This window comes from Ctenocephalides felis, unplaced genomic scaffold (assembly GCF_003426905.1).
Source record: "Ctenocephalides felis isolate EL2017-DRISC unplaced genomic scaffold, ASM342690v1 CF-g0.4_SCAFFOLD_03573, whole genome shotgun sequence".
Classification (NCBI taxonomy): domain Eukaryota; kingdom Metazoa; phylum Arthropoda; class Insecta; order Siphonaptera; family Pulicidae; genus Ctenocephalides; species Ctenocephalides felis.
Genome location: NW_020539727.1, coordinates 2,295,748 through 2,311,499, shown reverse-complemented (window position 1 = coordinate 2,311,499; position 15,752 = coordinate 2,295,748). Strand labels below are relative to the sequence as shown.

At 29.3% G+C, this 15,752-nt stretch overlaps 1 protein-coding gene across 1 annotated transcript; it reads right to left on the bottom strand.

The window, feature by feature from the left end:
- Positions 1-2,028: 2,028 nt before the first annotated feature.
- LOC113389286 lies at positions 2,029-15,152 on the bottom strand. The gene is made up of 20 exons (XM_026626337.1): positions 15,101-15,152; positions 14,589-14,752; positions 14,364-14,498; positions 13,730-13,932; positions 13,426-13,654; positions 13,084-13,317; positions 12,930-13,021; positions 12,697-12,865; positions 12,289-12,462; positions 6,806-6,884; positions 6,478-6,684; positions 5,864-6,027; positions 5,605-5,745; positions 3,736-3,938; positions 3,611-3,667; positions 3,414-3,573; positions 3,004-3,237; positions 2,850-2,941; positions 2,616-2,784; positions 2,029-2,215 (listed from the first exon to the last, which is right to left on the bottom strand). Exons 1-20 carry the CDS (start codon positions 15,145-15,147, stop codon positions 2,040-2,042), a joined length of 3,129 nt encoding a protein of 1,042 aa, XP_026482122.1. The 5' UTR covers positions 15,148-15,152; the 3' UTR covers positions 2,029-2,039.
- Between the last annotated feature and the right edge of the window lie 600 nt (positions 15,153-15,752).

The window sequence follows — 15,752 nt, the reverse complement described above, 5'->3', positions numbered from 1 at the left end:
ATTTTTATGATTATTTTTTTGACGATAGATACCATAGTCTTCTAGATCATACTAAAATATTACGGCCCTACGACAACTGGTTCAGCTTTAAAAATTCGTCAAAGTTTGCAAAAATCAGTATGGTCTTTTTGGCATTTGTCAAAATTAGACTTTTGATCGACGTTTTCTCAAAAACGCCTGAACCGATTTTAGAAATTTAAAAACCATTTGATGTATTTCGGTGAGGACTATCGTTTGTCAGTTTTGTGCAACGATCTGACAAGCCGTTTCTTTGTAATTCAAAAAAACTTTTCGTACACATTTAAGCTCATCCTACCGAACCGATTTTAAAAAATCAAAAACTGTTCGAAAGATATTAGTTGGGAATGATACTGATTAATTTTAGGTGAAAATCTACCGAGCCGTTTCTTGTAATTAACTGTTGAAAAAAAGTGTTAAATTTTCGTCGACATTTAAGCTCATCCTACCGAACCGATTTTAAAAATCAAAAACTGTTCGAAAGATATTAGTTGGGAATGATACTGATTAATTTTAGGCGAAAATCTACCGAGCCGTTTTCTTGTAATTAACTGTTGAAAAAAAGTGTTAAATTTTCGTCGACATTTAAGCTCATCCTACCGAACCGATTTTAAAAAATCAAAAACTGTTCGAAAGATATTAGTTGGGAATGATACTGATTAATTTTAGGCGAAAATCTACCGAGCCGTTTTCTTGTAATTAACTTTTGAAAAAAAGTGTTAAATTTTCGTCGACATTTAAGCTCATCCTACCGAACCGATTTTAACAAATCAAAAACTGTTCGAAAGATATTAGTTGGGAATGATACTGATTAATTTTAGGTGAAAATCTACCGAGCCGTTTTCTTGTAATTAACTGTTGAAAAAAAATTTAAGCCGATTGTCATGGCACTTTTTTTGGCGATATACATCATGGTCTTATAGAACTTACTGTAATATTATGGCCTTACGACAAGTAGTTTAATTTTACAAATTCGTCAAAGTTTGCTAAAATTATTATCGTTTTTTTCAAAGTAGGATTGGTAAAGAATATTATTTACACTTTTTTTTTATTAAGTCGATTATTTACACATATCGGGAAGTTCATGTAACTTGCCTCAAGGCTAAATACCAAACCAACTAGTTTTTTTTTAAATTGCAATATTTGTTACAACTGCTAAATAACTCAATATCTAGTAACAATCATGAACAATAATATAAATTTAAATGAAAAAGAGTAACACAATAAAATATAGTATTTTCATTAAAATGGGCTTGCAAGTAAATCTGAAGTTTTTCTTGGAGTCTAATAATAAAGTATGAAATGTTTGAAGTTTTTCTCATTAAATAAAAAATATTACTTGTAGAATATTTATATTATTTATTTTTGTGATAAGTTGCTATTTTCAATATAAATTTTGGATTTATTTATGCGCTGTTAACTATGTGATACAAAATTCAAGCTCACTTATCTCATGCAACTCATTTATTACATTATTTATCAATGTATTTAATTTAGAGCCATAACAATAATAATTGTTTGCAAATGGTTAATTCTACACATCATTTTTATTATAAATATAAAAAGTTTTTATATAATTCATTAATTTTTTACTAAAACTATTTTCTCATTTGTGTAATAATAATTTAGGATGCTCCAACAAAAAATAATCTATTAAGCTGTAAGCTGTTTGAAATACTGAACATTTAGTATACTACATTAGGCTTTACTTAAAAACTCTACATATTTGTCCTAATTGTTAATACCATACGTTTTTGTACTTCGATTTATAAAAAATACAGCATTTTTTGCTGACTCGTATATTAAAAACCCTATTCGAATACTTCTAAAAAATGAAAAATCATCTTTCTAACAAGGATAAATTTTAAGAACTTTCAAACACAACTTTCACTAATCAAAAATATTAGATTTTTTATATGTCAAATGACAAAATTGAACATATAGCAAAAGTAGTTTTTATGTCACAAGGATATGATTCAGTGATGATAAAAAAATAATCTATCAATTTATATCTATCGTATTTATTTTATCGTTTTTCGTGGCTGCAATTTCACCCAAAAGCCCTTCTCTGGTTTCATTTGCATCAAGCCTTTCGCCAGTTTTAATGGAATTTGTGTTTTTTCAGAAGGCACTATGTCAAATTCTTTCAAAATGTTGAAGAGCAATGTTTTCATTTCCATCAGAGCGAATCTTGAACCTGCATGTAAAAATAGTGCGAAATTTTTTATTAAATGATAAGAATTTTGTGTACCAAATTTTAATTCGTTTGTGTCCTCGTTTAGAGCGAAACCATTTTACTTAAAAAGATTTTGATCAAACTGGCACAAAATTAAATTTGATACAAAAACGTCCTGATATATAGTGCCATTGACTCATTGAGTAATTTGACAAAGTATTGATCAAGAAGTAATGAATTTAATTATTGACCAAGGTTCAATTCAAAGTTTGAAAATGAAGTATTTTAGCTGAATGATTCCAATAAATTAATAAAAAATCATCGAATTTCTAGCTGAGTAAGAGATTCAGTTTTATAGTACATATATAAAAGAATTTGAACAAGTTTTAGGTGCTCTTATTATTTTTTTTTTTATAATTACCTATGCAGTTTCTAGGTCCTACACCAAAAGGCATGTATGTAAACGGTTTGATATTGTTTTTGTTTTCTTCACTAAATCTGCTTGGATCAAATTTGTGTGGATTGTCATAATATTTCTCGTCATGATGTATATTGTATATTGGAAACAGCACAGCTTCTCCTTTCTTTACCTGTAACAACCAAATCAAATGTCAAAAAATTGGCAGTTTGATGAGATGGTATTAATTTAATCAACCTCAAACTTATTTCCTTCATAATCTTCCAAAGAGTATCCATTAACGCAAACTCTGTCAGTGAATGGAGCTGCTGGCCATTTTCTTAAGCCCTCTAAAATAAAAATTCATAACTTTATGAATTAAAACCAATGAGTCAAAAATTAGATTTATTACCTGATACGACCATATCCAAGTACTTCATCTTATGCAATCTTTCATAATCTACTAGTTTTTGATTGGATTGTTCCAAATCTTCACAAACTTCATCTATTTCGTCTTGCAGTGTTTTCTGAACATCTGGATTTATTGCTAATTCGTACGCAATGAAACAAGTTGATGCAGAAATTGATTCGAAACCAGCCAAGAAGAAAAGCAATGCTTGACCAGTTATCTCGTCATTTGACCAGGCTGTAATTTTCAACTGGTTAAGTTTAGATAGAAAAATCATAAACAAAAATTCAAAGAAATGTTATAGAAAGTAGTAAACTACAAAATAATACTGAAAGGACAATGTCGTGTAGTGGGTCTTGAATTAGCAAGATCAAAATACTTACTTCCTACTGATGTTACTTTTTACCACTTACCTCTTTTTGGAGTTGGTGTTTTTGTTATTGAAGATTCAGTAACTGTGGCAAAACCTGTGTCCTGAGTTGCATCTGCTCCTGCATCGTGCTTCAACGCTCCTCTTCTGGCTTGCATAAGTAAATGAATCATATCAGGACGAACAATTCCTTGTTTTTCTCTCTCATCCATGGTACCATGTACTAATGGTACATGGTACCATTGTTATGCGGAAGAATTGGCCGCATTCTTGATTGAGTAAAGTTATTTTGAAAAACTATAAATAAAAAAAACTTTAGAAGCTAATTTGATGGTGCGTTTTATTTATGAGGAAGAACAATTTACCTTCATAACTTGGGGCATCATCAAAAAGGCGGCAAATTTCAAGTTCACTAATACTCCAGAAAAGTTGGTTACTTTTTTACCCATTCTATAAAATTCATTGTCAGGATCTTTCAGAGTATCAACTTTAATTCCAAATGCAGAGGTTGCTATAACGTCATTAGCATATCTTGTGACGAGATCCTTAATTTCTAAATCCAAAGTACCTGTGAAAGAGAAGGTTTTGTTAAATATATTTAGGCAAAGGATGTGGATTGCAATTTTGGCACTTTAATGATAAATGTCCAATATCTTATGCCAACTGCTTTAAAAACTATATATATATATATATTAAAATTTACAATTCTTCAAGTTATAAAAAATTGTACATTTTCTAAACAATCATCGACTAGGTATTACATTACTCAATAAGTCCGTGGGATAACTAATAGATGATGTAGCTATGTAGTGATCGATATGATTTGTAGGAAGCGACATCTTCAAGTAGATTTATGTCAAAATTTTATTGCAATCCGACGATTAGTTTACAAGTTATAGAGGTTCCAGTGACGCTACTTTAGAGTCTTTCGAAACCATGAATTCAAAGCAATTTCGTGGGTTGATTCATCATTGCTTTTTGATGGGTAAAAATACTATTGCTGCCAAAGTATTGCTCGATAAGTGTTATCTGGACTGTGCTTAATCGAGGTAGATGGTAGAGAATTAAGGTGGATACACCGAAAAATATCGAAAAAGTCTACTGAAACATTTTGGATAACCGAAAAGTAAAATTGCCTGAGATAGCTGACACCCCCAAAGATACCAATAGGACATATAGTTCACGAATATTTGAATAGGAAAAACCTTTGTGCTAAATGGGTGCCGCGCGAAATCACATTTGACCAAAAGCATAACGAGTTGATGATACGTAAGAGTATTTGGAGCTGTTTAATCGAAATAAAACTGGATTTTTTATCAAGATGACACCTGGCTTCATCATTACACTCCGGAGTCGTACAGACAGTTAGCCGAGTAGACTAGACACGATGACGAGAAAAAATGCAAACAATCAGCTGGCAAGGTTATGGCGTCAGTTTTTTTGAATAAGCAAGTAATGATCTTCATCACCTATATAGAGAAAGACGAGACCGTCAACAGTGACTATTCTATTACGTTATTGGAAGATTTGAAGATCAAAATCGAGGAAAAAATTTAAAAGAAATCTGTGCTGCGCACCAAGTCACAAATCCGTGAAAATAGTGTAGTCCACTCATTATAGTAAGTTCTGCTCGGAATTCGAGATACCCAGCAGTAAGTATGTAATACCCTAAAATAACACCCTTAAAGTTGTCTCAAAACCTACATATGGCAGTATGTACGTACCATATGTAGTTTTGAGACAACTTTAAGGGTGCTATTTTGAGGTATACAGCTGGTTATCTCGAATTCCGAGATTCTTACCAAATTTAAGCTTAAATGACTGGACTAGTGGCATAAAACATGAGTTGGGCTCCGAATTGCTTTCCCACTCACTATTTTACCTAGATCTGTTCCCCAGCGACCATATCCTGTTATCAAATCTCAATCAAGGATGCTCGCTCTGAAGAAATTGTTGCCAAATGCTGAGATGATAGCCGAATTTTGTGGCTAAGTTCAAATCGTATTACAGAAAATGTCGAAGGTAGCTGTAATCCGTATATCGTCTTCGAAGAAAACTATACTGAATAAAAAAAAGTATTTTGCCAAAAAAAATGTTTTTTTTAGTTCTCCTCTGGACTTATTGACTGAAGTGATAACTGTACTAGTTAAATGTTTCTAATTCGTTTTTATTGTGTTTTTAAGACGTTTACATACATGTTGTCAATACATGTTTTCATAATAGAAATTGGCTACACTTACCTTTTTTACTAACTTCCTCATGTAAATGATCAGTCAACTGTTGTGCACACTCAATAATAAATTCGTACATGAGTCGCATTTTGCTTCCAGTAAAAGCTGGACTGAGGGTAGCTCGCATGTCACGCCATTTCTGATCTACAAAAAAATAATAATTTCATAACTTAAATATACAAAGCTCCTGGCATCAATTGTTACATCAATATATTTAGCTAGGAATAGTTAAAATCAATCTACTAATGATAAATTATTTCACCTTGCAGAGCAAAGAGGCTGCTTCCAAATAATGGTTCTGCTGCTGGGTCGAAGAAAACACGATGGTTTGGAAAATTGTCGAAATCTTTGACGGCTACTTGACGAATTAGTTCAGGATCTCGCAATAAAACTGAAGGTAAGCCCATTTGAAAGTTTCCTACAAATCTATGAAATCACTATTATTTGAATATGGGAACTAATATAAGGTTACAATCAGGCGATATTAATTTCTAATGCTGCAGCTCTTTCATTGGAGTTAATTTTAAATCTTCCATCTAAGTCATATTTAAGATACTAGACAAAACTAAATAGCTTATGATAACTTCTAATACCATGATATCTAAAGGTAATTTGAAATTTTTCAAAATAGCAATATAAAATATAAAATTAAATTGATGGTGATTAAAGTTTCGTTTAGAAAGCTAAATAATAGATAAACCATTTCAATGAAACAGCTATACTGAAAACACGTTGAAATATAATTATCAAATTAATTAAACAATTTTTAAATTGTCAATTTTCAATAAAAAATTATGGAGAGAAATAAGTATTATCTGCAGTTGATAAACGATAAGTTTTATCATTTTTATTAATATGTTTTTATTTTATTATTACCTGTGATTTGGAAACGCTATGTATGACCTTCCCATGCTCTCAATCATATCTTCTTGTCTTAAAATGAATTTTAAAGAATTTCCTATAAAGGGCACTGGTTTTAAATAAGGAACAACCGTGCCCTTGAATCTGTCGTAGTTCCAAGTTCCATATTTGTATAAGCGCCAAAGTAAAATAGCTCCTAATAATATTAAAGCTATCATGCTGCTGAAATTGAAAAAAAAAGGTACTTTATACTACTTTGCACTATATGGGCTACTAGTCCTCATATGTTTTCTGTTGTATATAGTTAGTATTATAACAAACATAAAAGGGACTGTGACGTCACTGGCTGAGCGAACGTTGCCGACAATCGCGGAACTCTTCTGATTGATTAAATGTTATTTCTTGAGATCCGACATCTTTAACTAATATATTAAAAGTTATATTCTGACTCCAAGAATATAAACGGTTGTTGTTTTGATTTATGGAGTTTATAAATTTAAACAAGATATTTAATTCACAATTTTTGAAAAATAATATATCTAAATTTTAAATATTCATATTTGCTTTATCATGCACAGGTGCTTTAACTTTGTGGTATACCATTCTATGCAAAATTGATATAATTACATATATCAATTTATTATCATTATCTGAGATACTTGATAATTATTTATAGTTGTTGAATAAATTAATATTGCGATCAGAACTTACAAAAAATATATATCTTTCAAACGTTATCATTATCATTTGTAATATATGTACAAAACGTAATCAGTATTTTCAATATGAGAAACTCTTAGTATTTGCCTTGAATCGAAAATGTTATTTATTTTACTAATAGCTTTATATATTAATATTAAGAACTGATAATTTTAGTTAAAAAAAATTCAATTAACCAAATCTTTAATGAAATCAAATAAATAAGTTTCACGAAAATTATATTCTTTTAAATAAAGAGTCTTTATAAATTTTTTTAAAACTCCTTGGTATTTTATCCTAATAACTGTTGTTTTAAATTAAATATTGATGTAAGTGATTTAATAAATTTTCATTTACTCATGGGTTAACTTCTTCTAAATGATTATTATCAAGTATTGTAAAGGTTAAATTCTTCTTAATACTCTATATTAAGAATTATAATTTTTCGAAACTTTTTGGTTATTATTATAGCGTTGTATTTTATTGAAATAATTGAAAGTTTTTTTAATCATTAAAAATGACTTTGTTCAATTTGTTTTTATTATTAATACATCAAGTATTACTTCTGATGTAAGCAAATTAGTTTTGATCATATTTATTTTAACATAACTACATTTTTGATATTATTTTGAAATAGTAAAATTAATTATTTTGTTTAGTTGTTTAGTAATTAATTAGTAAATTAATGATTTCTTTTTTTCTTTAATGAAATGTGTTTTTTTTTAATAACAGTAAAGCATCTACAAATTTAAAATTAGTAATATAAAATAATATATTTTAGGATAATAATAAATTTTCAAATATATAGCCATTATACTAAGTCTTCTGTTTTATTTTATTGATATAATGAATTGATAAGAATGATTTTTTTTAGAAATTCTTAAAAAATGATTTTTTTATTATTAGTAAATTTTTGTAATTAGTAATATGTTTGATAAAATTCACATAATTAAAATTAATTATATATTTTTGAAATAAAATTTAGTTTTTAAATGTTAGAAAATCATTTACATATTTTAATTTTGGAATAGTAATATTTTTCCTTTGTATTTTCTTGATATGGTTGAAGAATAATAGTTTTGACTTTTTTATTTATTAAAATATTTTATTATTTGAATTTTCAATATCTTTTAATAATTGGCAATGATTCTGATATTTATTGTTGTGAAGCTGCTAATAGATTCGGTTTTTTTAAATAAGCAAAAAATTAGATACTGAAAAAAAAGATAATTGAAAAAATATTGAAATTCTTAAAAACTATTCAAACTGTTAAGCTTCTAAAAAATGTTATTTTATTTAAATTACTTCAATAAAATACCACGCAATATTAATAACCAAAAAGATTTGAAACATGTGTACATCTTAAAAGCTCTCTATTAAGAAGAATCTAACCTTTACAAAACTTGAGTATAATTATTTAGGAGAAGTTAACCTATGAGTTACCTTCTAAATTAATTTTTATTAAATTAACTACTAAATAACTCATGTCAATGTTTAATTTAAAACAGTAATTGTAATAAAACACCAAAAAGCTTCAAAAAAATTTTGAAAGCTCTTTTTCGAAAAGAATATAATTTTAATTAAACTTGAATATAATTATTTAGTGCAGTGGTTTCCAACCTTTTTGCACTGCGCCCTCATGCTATAATAAAAAAATGTTTTGTCCCCCTTAATTTCTTCAACAATTTAATTTCATAAATATTCAACTGACATTATCGGACTACAAATTAATAGGCAAAATTATGTGAAAATATGAATAAAAACTAATTATTTGTTGTTTATTTTTTTAATATCATTTTAAAAATGTTGGGTTAATTTCGAAACAGAAGTACTCGTCCCACGGTTTGGAAATCGCTGATTTAGTGTCTAATATAATTTATAAATTTTTATTTGTGAAACAAAGCAGTAGCAGTTAAAATGTCTTTTATGTACATTTAAGTAAAACCAAAACATGAATATATAAATATTATAATATAATAAAAATAATAATGGGTAGTAATGCCCTAGGGCAGTTTTTTAAGTTGAGTTAAAATCCAATTCGATTCAGGGAAGAATAATGTGGGAAATTTTTCTTTGCCATTGCACACCACAGTGCAATTTTAAATTGGAAACATATTGTTGATCTATAAACGGACATCCTGACCGCACGATGTCAGGTTGTCCGGTGAGTTTACACCATGGAACACTCTATTATATTATAATATCACTTATTCATATTTGATATATACTTTAACTTACGTGGTTTAGTTTACACTGTAATTTGCACTTTTAATACTGTATATTACTTATTATTTATTCAGTAGGTATCCTTTATTTTATTTATTTACACATCATTAAATTATATACTGTTCACAAACTCTAACGTTGCATCATTTACATTCACACTATTTCGTAGCAAATTACACCTGTGTTTTAGTTAATACTTTATTATTGTTTTATTATTTATTATTATCATTATTTAAATTTATTCATTTAAATGTTTGTATACAAACTGCGCATCAGTACTGACCGATCCTCAACTCGTATGTGGGAAGACGAATGTCAGGTCGATATTAAACAACTCAGAACGAATTAATTGTACAAGTCCGTCACGTAATAATAAATATATATGACCATGAATTGTTTGTGAGTCTGCGTGTTTTAATATATCCGAATTTTAGCGTCGTCATGCTATGACTAGAAAAACGAACACAATTATGCTATCTGCTACAAAAATGCGAATGATTATTATGTTAACGAAGGTCAAATAGAGATAAATGTGCGAGTCAAGTTAATTTTGGTATCGTACTTTACTAATTATTATTATTATTGGTGCTTTGACCGGAGACAGGTTTATGATATGACGGCACCACATTCAACTTACTCTTCTTTCCTGTCTTGTTTCTAAATCAAATTTTACTTTTCAAACTTCTGTTTCCATCCTTGGGCTTTGCCCTTTTTAGCTTCCTTTATGGTTAGTTATAGTAATCGCAAGAAATCGAAAAATGGATGGATGTGTGTGTGTACTATGTATGTATGTATGTACGGATACAAATTTTTGTCGAGAACACGGATCAACCTTTTTGAGTATTTTAAAAAATATTTGATTCGTATTGATGGGGAGACGTGCTGATTAGGCTTTGGCAAAGGCTTGCACAGCAGTTTCAAAAATACTGGGCAAAAGTTTTCAAAATTTTCAAGAAAATTCAAAAAATGAAAAAAAAAAATAAAATTTTGCCTTATGGTTTTTTTTAATAAAGTTCTCAAAAATCAATTTTTTTTAATGTTCCGAAAAATTGTAAAGCTTTTTTAAAAATATTAATTTTCGTTATGGGAAGTTCCAGCAATCCTTCCGGTTATATCCAGAGGAGCTCCTTCTTCTTTTTTCCACAATTTACTATAATTTTTTACGTCGCCTTATAACTTAATTATTTTACTTCTACATTTTTTAGAACTACATACCGATTTATTATATAGGTCTGGTATACTTGTTAACTTCCCAGATGTATTTGATGGGTCTTCCATATAGTGCATACCTCTGATCCTAACAGAGCCAGGATACAGATGTATCATTTAACATTAGGTTTGATAATATATTTAACTTCCCGAAGGAGAAGTTTGTGTTCACGCCACAAAATTCAATTTGCCAATTTTAAGTTTTCTCGACGTATCAAGTCCTTCTGGATCGTTTGACAAAATATGAGGTTTCGTCGATGCTTTCACGAAAACGGGCTGCACCGAATTCAAAATTTTAAATCCTATGGTTTTGTTTTTCTGTCTCTTTTTTAAGTTTCGAGGTCTTTACTTGCATTTAAATAATCAATTTCGATTCCAACAATCATTGTTGATAATGAGTTTTTTTATGATAAAATAAGATAAATAGGATGTTTGATTTATTAAGATAAATGTGATGAAATAAGATAAAACATTAAACGAACTAATAATAACAAATTCTAAATTCAGGCATTCAGGCTTCCACCGGATCATAATTCTTATTAATTAATTTTTAATAAAGTATGAATTATTTAGTTAAAACACAATTCTGAAGACTAGAAGGAATAACGACTGTATGTAAGTGGCATTTTGTCTTAAAGCAAGTTGCGTGAATTTTCCGATACATGTAAATAATCGACTTAATCAATAAGTATTAATAATATTTTTCGAATTTCAAAATTCGTTTAGGTTTTGTGACGAAAACCTTGATGAAAAATTTTAGCGCTTTTTTGCTAATTCCATAGAAACTGTTCAGTCAATCATGTTTTTACCCACTACATCGAATTCTTTTTAAATTTTTGCATTTTTCAGAAATCGTCGATCATAGGTCAAATTTTGTCTCACATACAAACATACACTTAAACTCACGTAAACTTTTTGCAATTTTCGAAAAAACATAATTTTTTACAAAATTATTAATCATGCAACATAAAAATTTGAGAATGTTTAAATTTATTATCTTTGTTATTTTAATTATATTCGAAATCGAACAGGTTTTTTAATTGAACTCTGGTCAAATTTTTGAAAGAGGAAGTTATGTAAAACGAATCTGTCACTTCCTGATACTGTTCAAAATATTCAATGTACAGATTTGTCATCGATGTAACAACTATAAAGTGCATAGAATTTTTGTATACTTTATATACTAATTTATTTTGGACAGCAATTTCAACGTAGATTTTTTTAGTTGACGAGTCTCAACGATTGTGCTGTCTATATTTGATATATTTTATTATTTATTAACTATTCTAATACTAATTATGTATTTTCAATATTTTCAATTGTAGACTTAGTTTAAATCCACATTCTCATGTTTAAACCTATATCACTTCTGCTTGATATCACGCTGTCTGAGACAGGTATTGAACCTAAAACCTTCTACCTGAAGGCTAATGATTACTGCAAATCTTCAGAAAAGCAAATATAAATTAAATGATAATACTTTTTAATACTAAATTAGGAGTTTATTTTTTATGATATTAAAGAAAATTTCATACGATATTAAATTTTAAAATAATTTTATATACGATTTTCTTATGAAAATTTGTTTCTATCCAACTAGCATATTTTAAAAATGAAAATATTCTAGTTATAAATAATTATATAATATAATAGTAAATAATTATAATAATAAGTTTCATATCAATTGCACCTAATTCCTGGATTTTCGTGGCTTCAACTTCATCCAAAAGCCTTTTTCGGGTCTCATTTGAATTGAATTCCTCGACAACTTTAATGGAATTTGAGTTTTTTCGGAAGGTACGATGTCGAATTCTTTCAAAATATTGAAAAGCAGTGCTTTCATTTCCATGAGAGCAAATCTTGATCCTGTAAAAAATATGTTTGATATGTCAAAAGTATTTTATATAAAATGACGAACATTTCGGGCGTAACGCAATTTCCGTTGCATTTGTACAGATTTACTCCTTAGTCGCGCCTAAAGAAGTTTTACTTTGCCGGATAGGGACAGAGTCTCTATTTATCCACGATGATTTACAAATGACATATATAATTTTAATTTGTAAGTGATATGTTATGATTGATCTATGTTATTGTTGATACCTATGCAATTCCTGGGTCCTACTCCAAAAGGCATGTATGTAAAAGGTTTTATATTTTGTTTGTTATCTTCACTGAATCTTTCTGGATCAAATTTATGCGGATTTTCATAATATTGTTCATCGTGATGTATGTTATATATTGGAATCATTAGAGCTTCTCCTTTCTTCACCTGTAAATGATCATAGTATTAATATATTTTTCATGAAATATTTTTATCAAATAAATTCATCAACCTCAAATTTGTTTCCTTCATAATCCTCCAAAGTGTATCCATTATTGCAAACTCTGTCAGTGAATGGTGCTGCTGGCCATTTTCTTAAGCCCTCTAAAATATAAATTTATAACTTCTATAATTGAAACCAATGAGTCAAAAATAAAATTTATTACCTGATATGACCATATCCAAGTATTTCATCTTATGCAATCTTTCATAATCTACTAGTTTTTGATTAGATTGTTCCAATTCAACGCAAACTGCATCTATTTCATCTTGCAGAGTTTTCTGAACTTCTGGATTTATTGCTAATTCGTATGCAACAAAGCAGATTGATGTAGAAATTGATTCGAAACCAGCCAAGAAGAAGATCATTGCTTGACCAGTAATCTCATCGTCTGACCAAACTGAAATTTTTAACTAATCAACTGACTGGTTCATATAGGAACTTAGAAGTTAAGTTGAATCTTTTATTAAGATATTTTTAAATGAAGTATCTATGTAATCTCACTTACCTCTTTTATGGGTAGATGATTTGGTGATTGAAGATTCAGTAACAGTGGCAAAACCTGAAGATTCATCTACATCAGCTTCATGTTTCAAACCTCCTTTTTTGGCTTGCATAAGCAAATTAATCATATCAGGACGAACAATTCCTTTCTTTTCTCTCTCATCCATAGTATCGTGCACCAAAGTGCGGAAGAATTTGCCACAATCTTGATCCAGTAAAGTTATTCTGAGAACCTAAATAAAAAATTTGTGAAAATAATAAAATTCCTTCAGTATTAGAAGTTTGATGTTCAGAAATATTTTGCTCACCCTCATGATGTGAGGTATCAGCAAGAAGGCAAAAAATTTCAAGCTGACCCAAAATCCCGAGAAATTGCTAACTTTTCTTCCCATTTTGTAAAATATATTATCAGGATCTTTTAAAGTGTCTACCTTAATCCCAAATGCAGAAGAAGCTATGACATCATTTGCATACTTTGTGACGAGCTCTTTTACTTCTAGATCCAAAGTACCTGGAAAAAACTGCTATTTAAGAAATAGATAGCCTAGGTGTAAGTGGCATTTGCCTTAAGGAACAGGACTATCTAGGTGTAAACGGAATTTTGCCTTCAGGAAAGTTGCATGAATTCTACGATATGTGCAATAATTGAAAATTGAATTTAGCAATATTTGAAATTGTGATGATATAATTTTGAAATTTATGGTCCTATTCTGCCGCACAACAGACCAATGTTATGGCAAGGCCATGTTGCGCTCCAAACTGCATACAATATGCTACTGAATCATACTGAATACAGTCAAAATGTGATGTATTTGCTGTGCATTCAAGCGTTTTATACATAAACTGCATCGTCACTTGTATGTTATGGAGCTGGGTCAGACAGACCCTGATTTTAATACAACCTCTGTAATTGATATGAAATTAATGAATTTAGGTTGTTACCTTTTTTCTCAACTTCCTCATGTAAATGATCAGTCAATTGTTCTGCGCACTCAATAATAAATTCGTACATTAGTCGCATCTTGCTCCCAGTAAAAGCTGGACTGAGGGTAGATCGCATGTCGCGCCATTTCTGATCTATAAAAAATATTTTTATATATTGCTTGATCTAAATTCAAAGTAGTTGAATGCAAACTTAAGTAAATTCAAAATAGTTGAATACTGTACCTTTTAGAAGAAAAAGGCTGCTTCCGAACAGTGGTTCTAGAGCAGGATCGACAAATGGTCTATGGTTTGTGAAACTGTCAAAATCTTTAACTGCCACCTGACGGATGAGCTCTGGATCTCGTATCATGATAGATGGTAAGCGCATTTGAAAGATTCCTACAAATCTATAAAAACAATCATTTTCAAATAATATTTCTTTTCATCATGAGGATAATTCAGTAGTTGTTCTGAAGTCTTATTGTATAGGTGTTTGATGGAAGGTAACCGAGTAGTTGTCCAATCTTAGATGTGACATATTTGTATTTTACAACTTCCCGTAATGGTAGTTATAGTAATCGCATTACGTTTCAAATCATAATTTATCTTTCTCCATTTGGACCCTATCTCAAATTCAGTATAGTTTAGCTGTTATGACCATGAACCAACCGTACTCAGTCTCTCCTACTAATTAATGCTTTCTATCTCCAAGTTATCATTTTTTCTTTTCTAAAAATTCTTTAACTAGTGCATACCTGGCTCGAGGGAATTTTGTATATGGTTTCCCTATACTTTCAATCATATCTTCTTGTTTTAACAAAAATTTCAAAGAATTTCCTATGAGGGCCACTGGCTTCAGGTAAGGAACGTTGGTTCCTTTAAATCTGTCGAAGGTCCATGTAGCATATTTGTAAAAGACCCATAATAGAAAGATCCCTAGTGAAAGTAAGCCCCACATGTTGCTGTAAATGAAACATCATTACATTATTAACTTGTAAAATTATTAAATTAATTGCAATAATGTCACAATTAGAAAATATGCTAAATTTCGATATTAGTTTCAATGCAAAATGTGCAAATATCTCGATATTATACTTGCTTAAGGACTTCTGAACATTTTGGCATACCTTAGAAAAAAATGGATGTATGGGTGTTGTGTGTGCGAGTGTGTTTTTGCGTGTGAATATATATTTGGATACAATTTTTCGCTCACGATTTCGAGAGTGCGGATCGACTGATTTGAATGATTCAAAAAATATTTTATTTGGTTTTAAAATTATTAATTGAGAACAAAGAAAAAAAGGCAAAAATGGTGATTGAACATATGTGTATCAAATTATCAGATATTTAATAGAGATTTTAAATTATTGAAGCACAGATTTTGTTTTCATATATATGGATTTACTG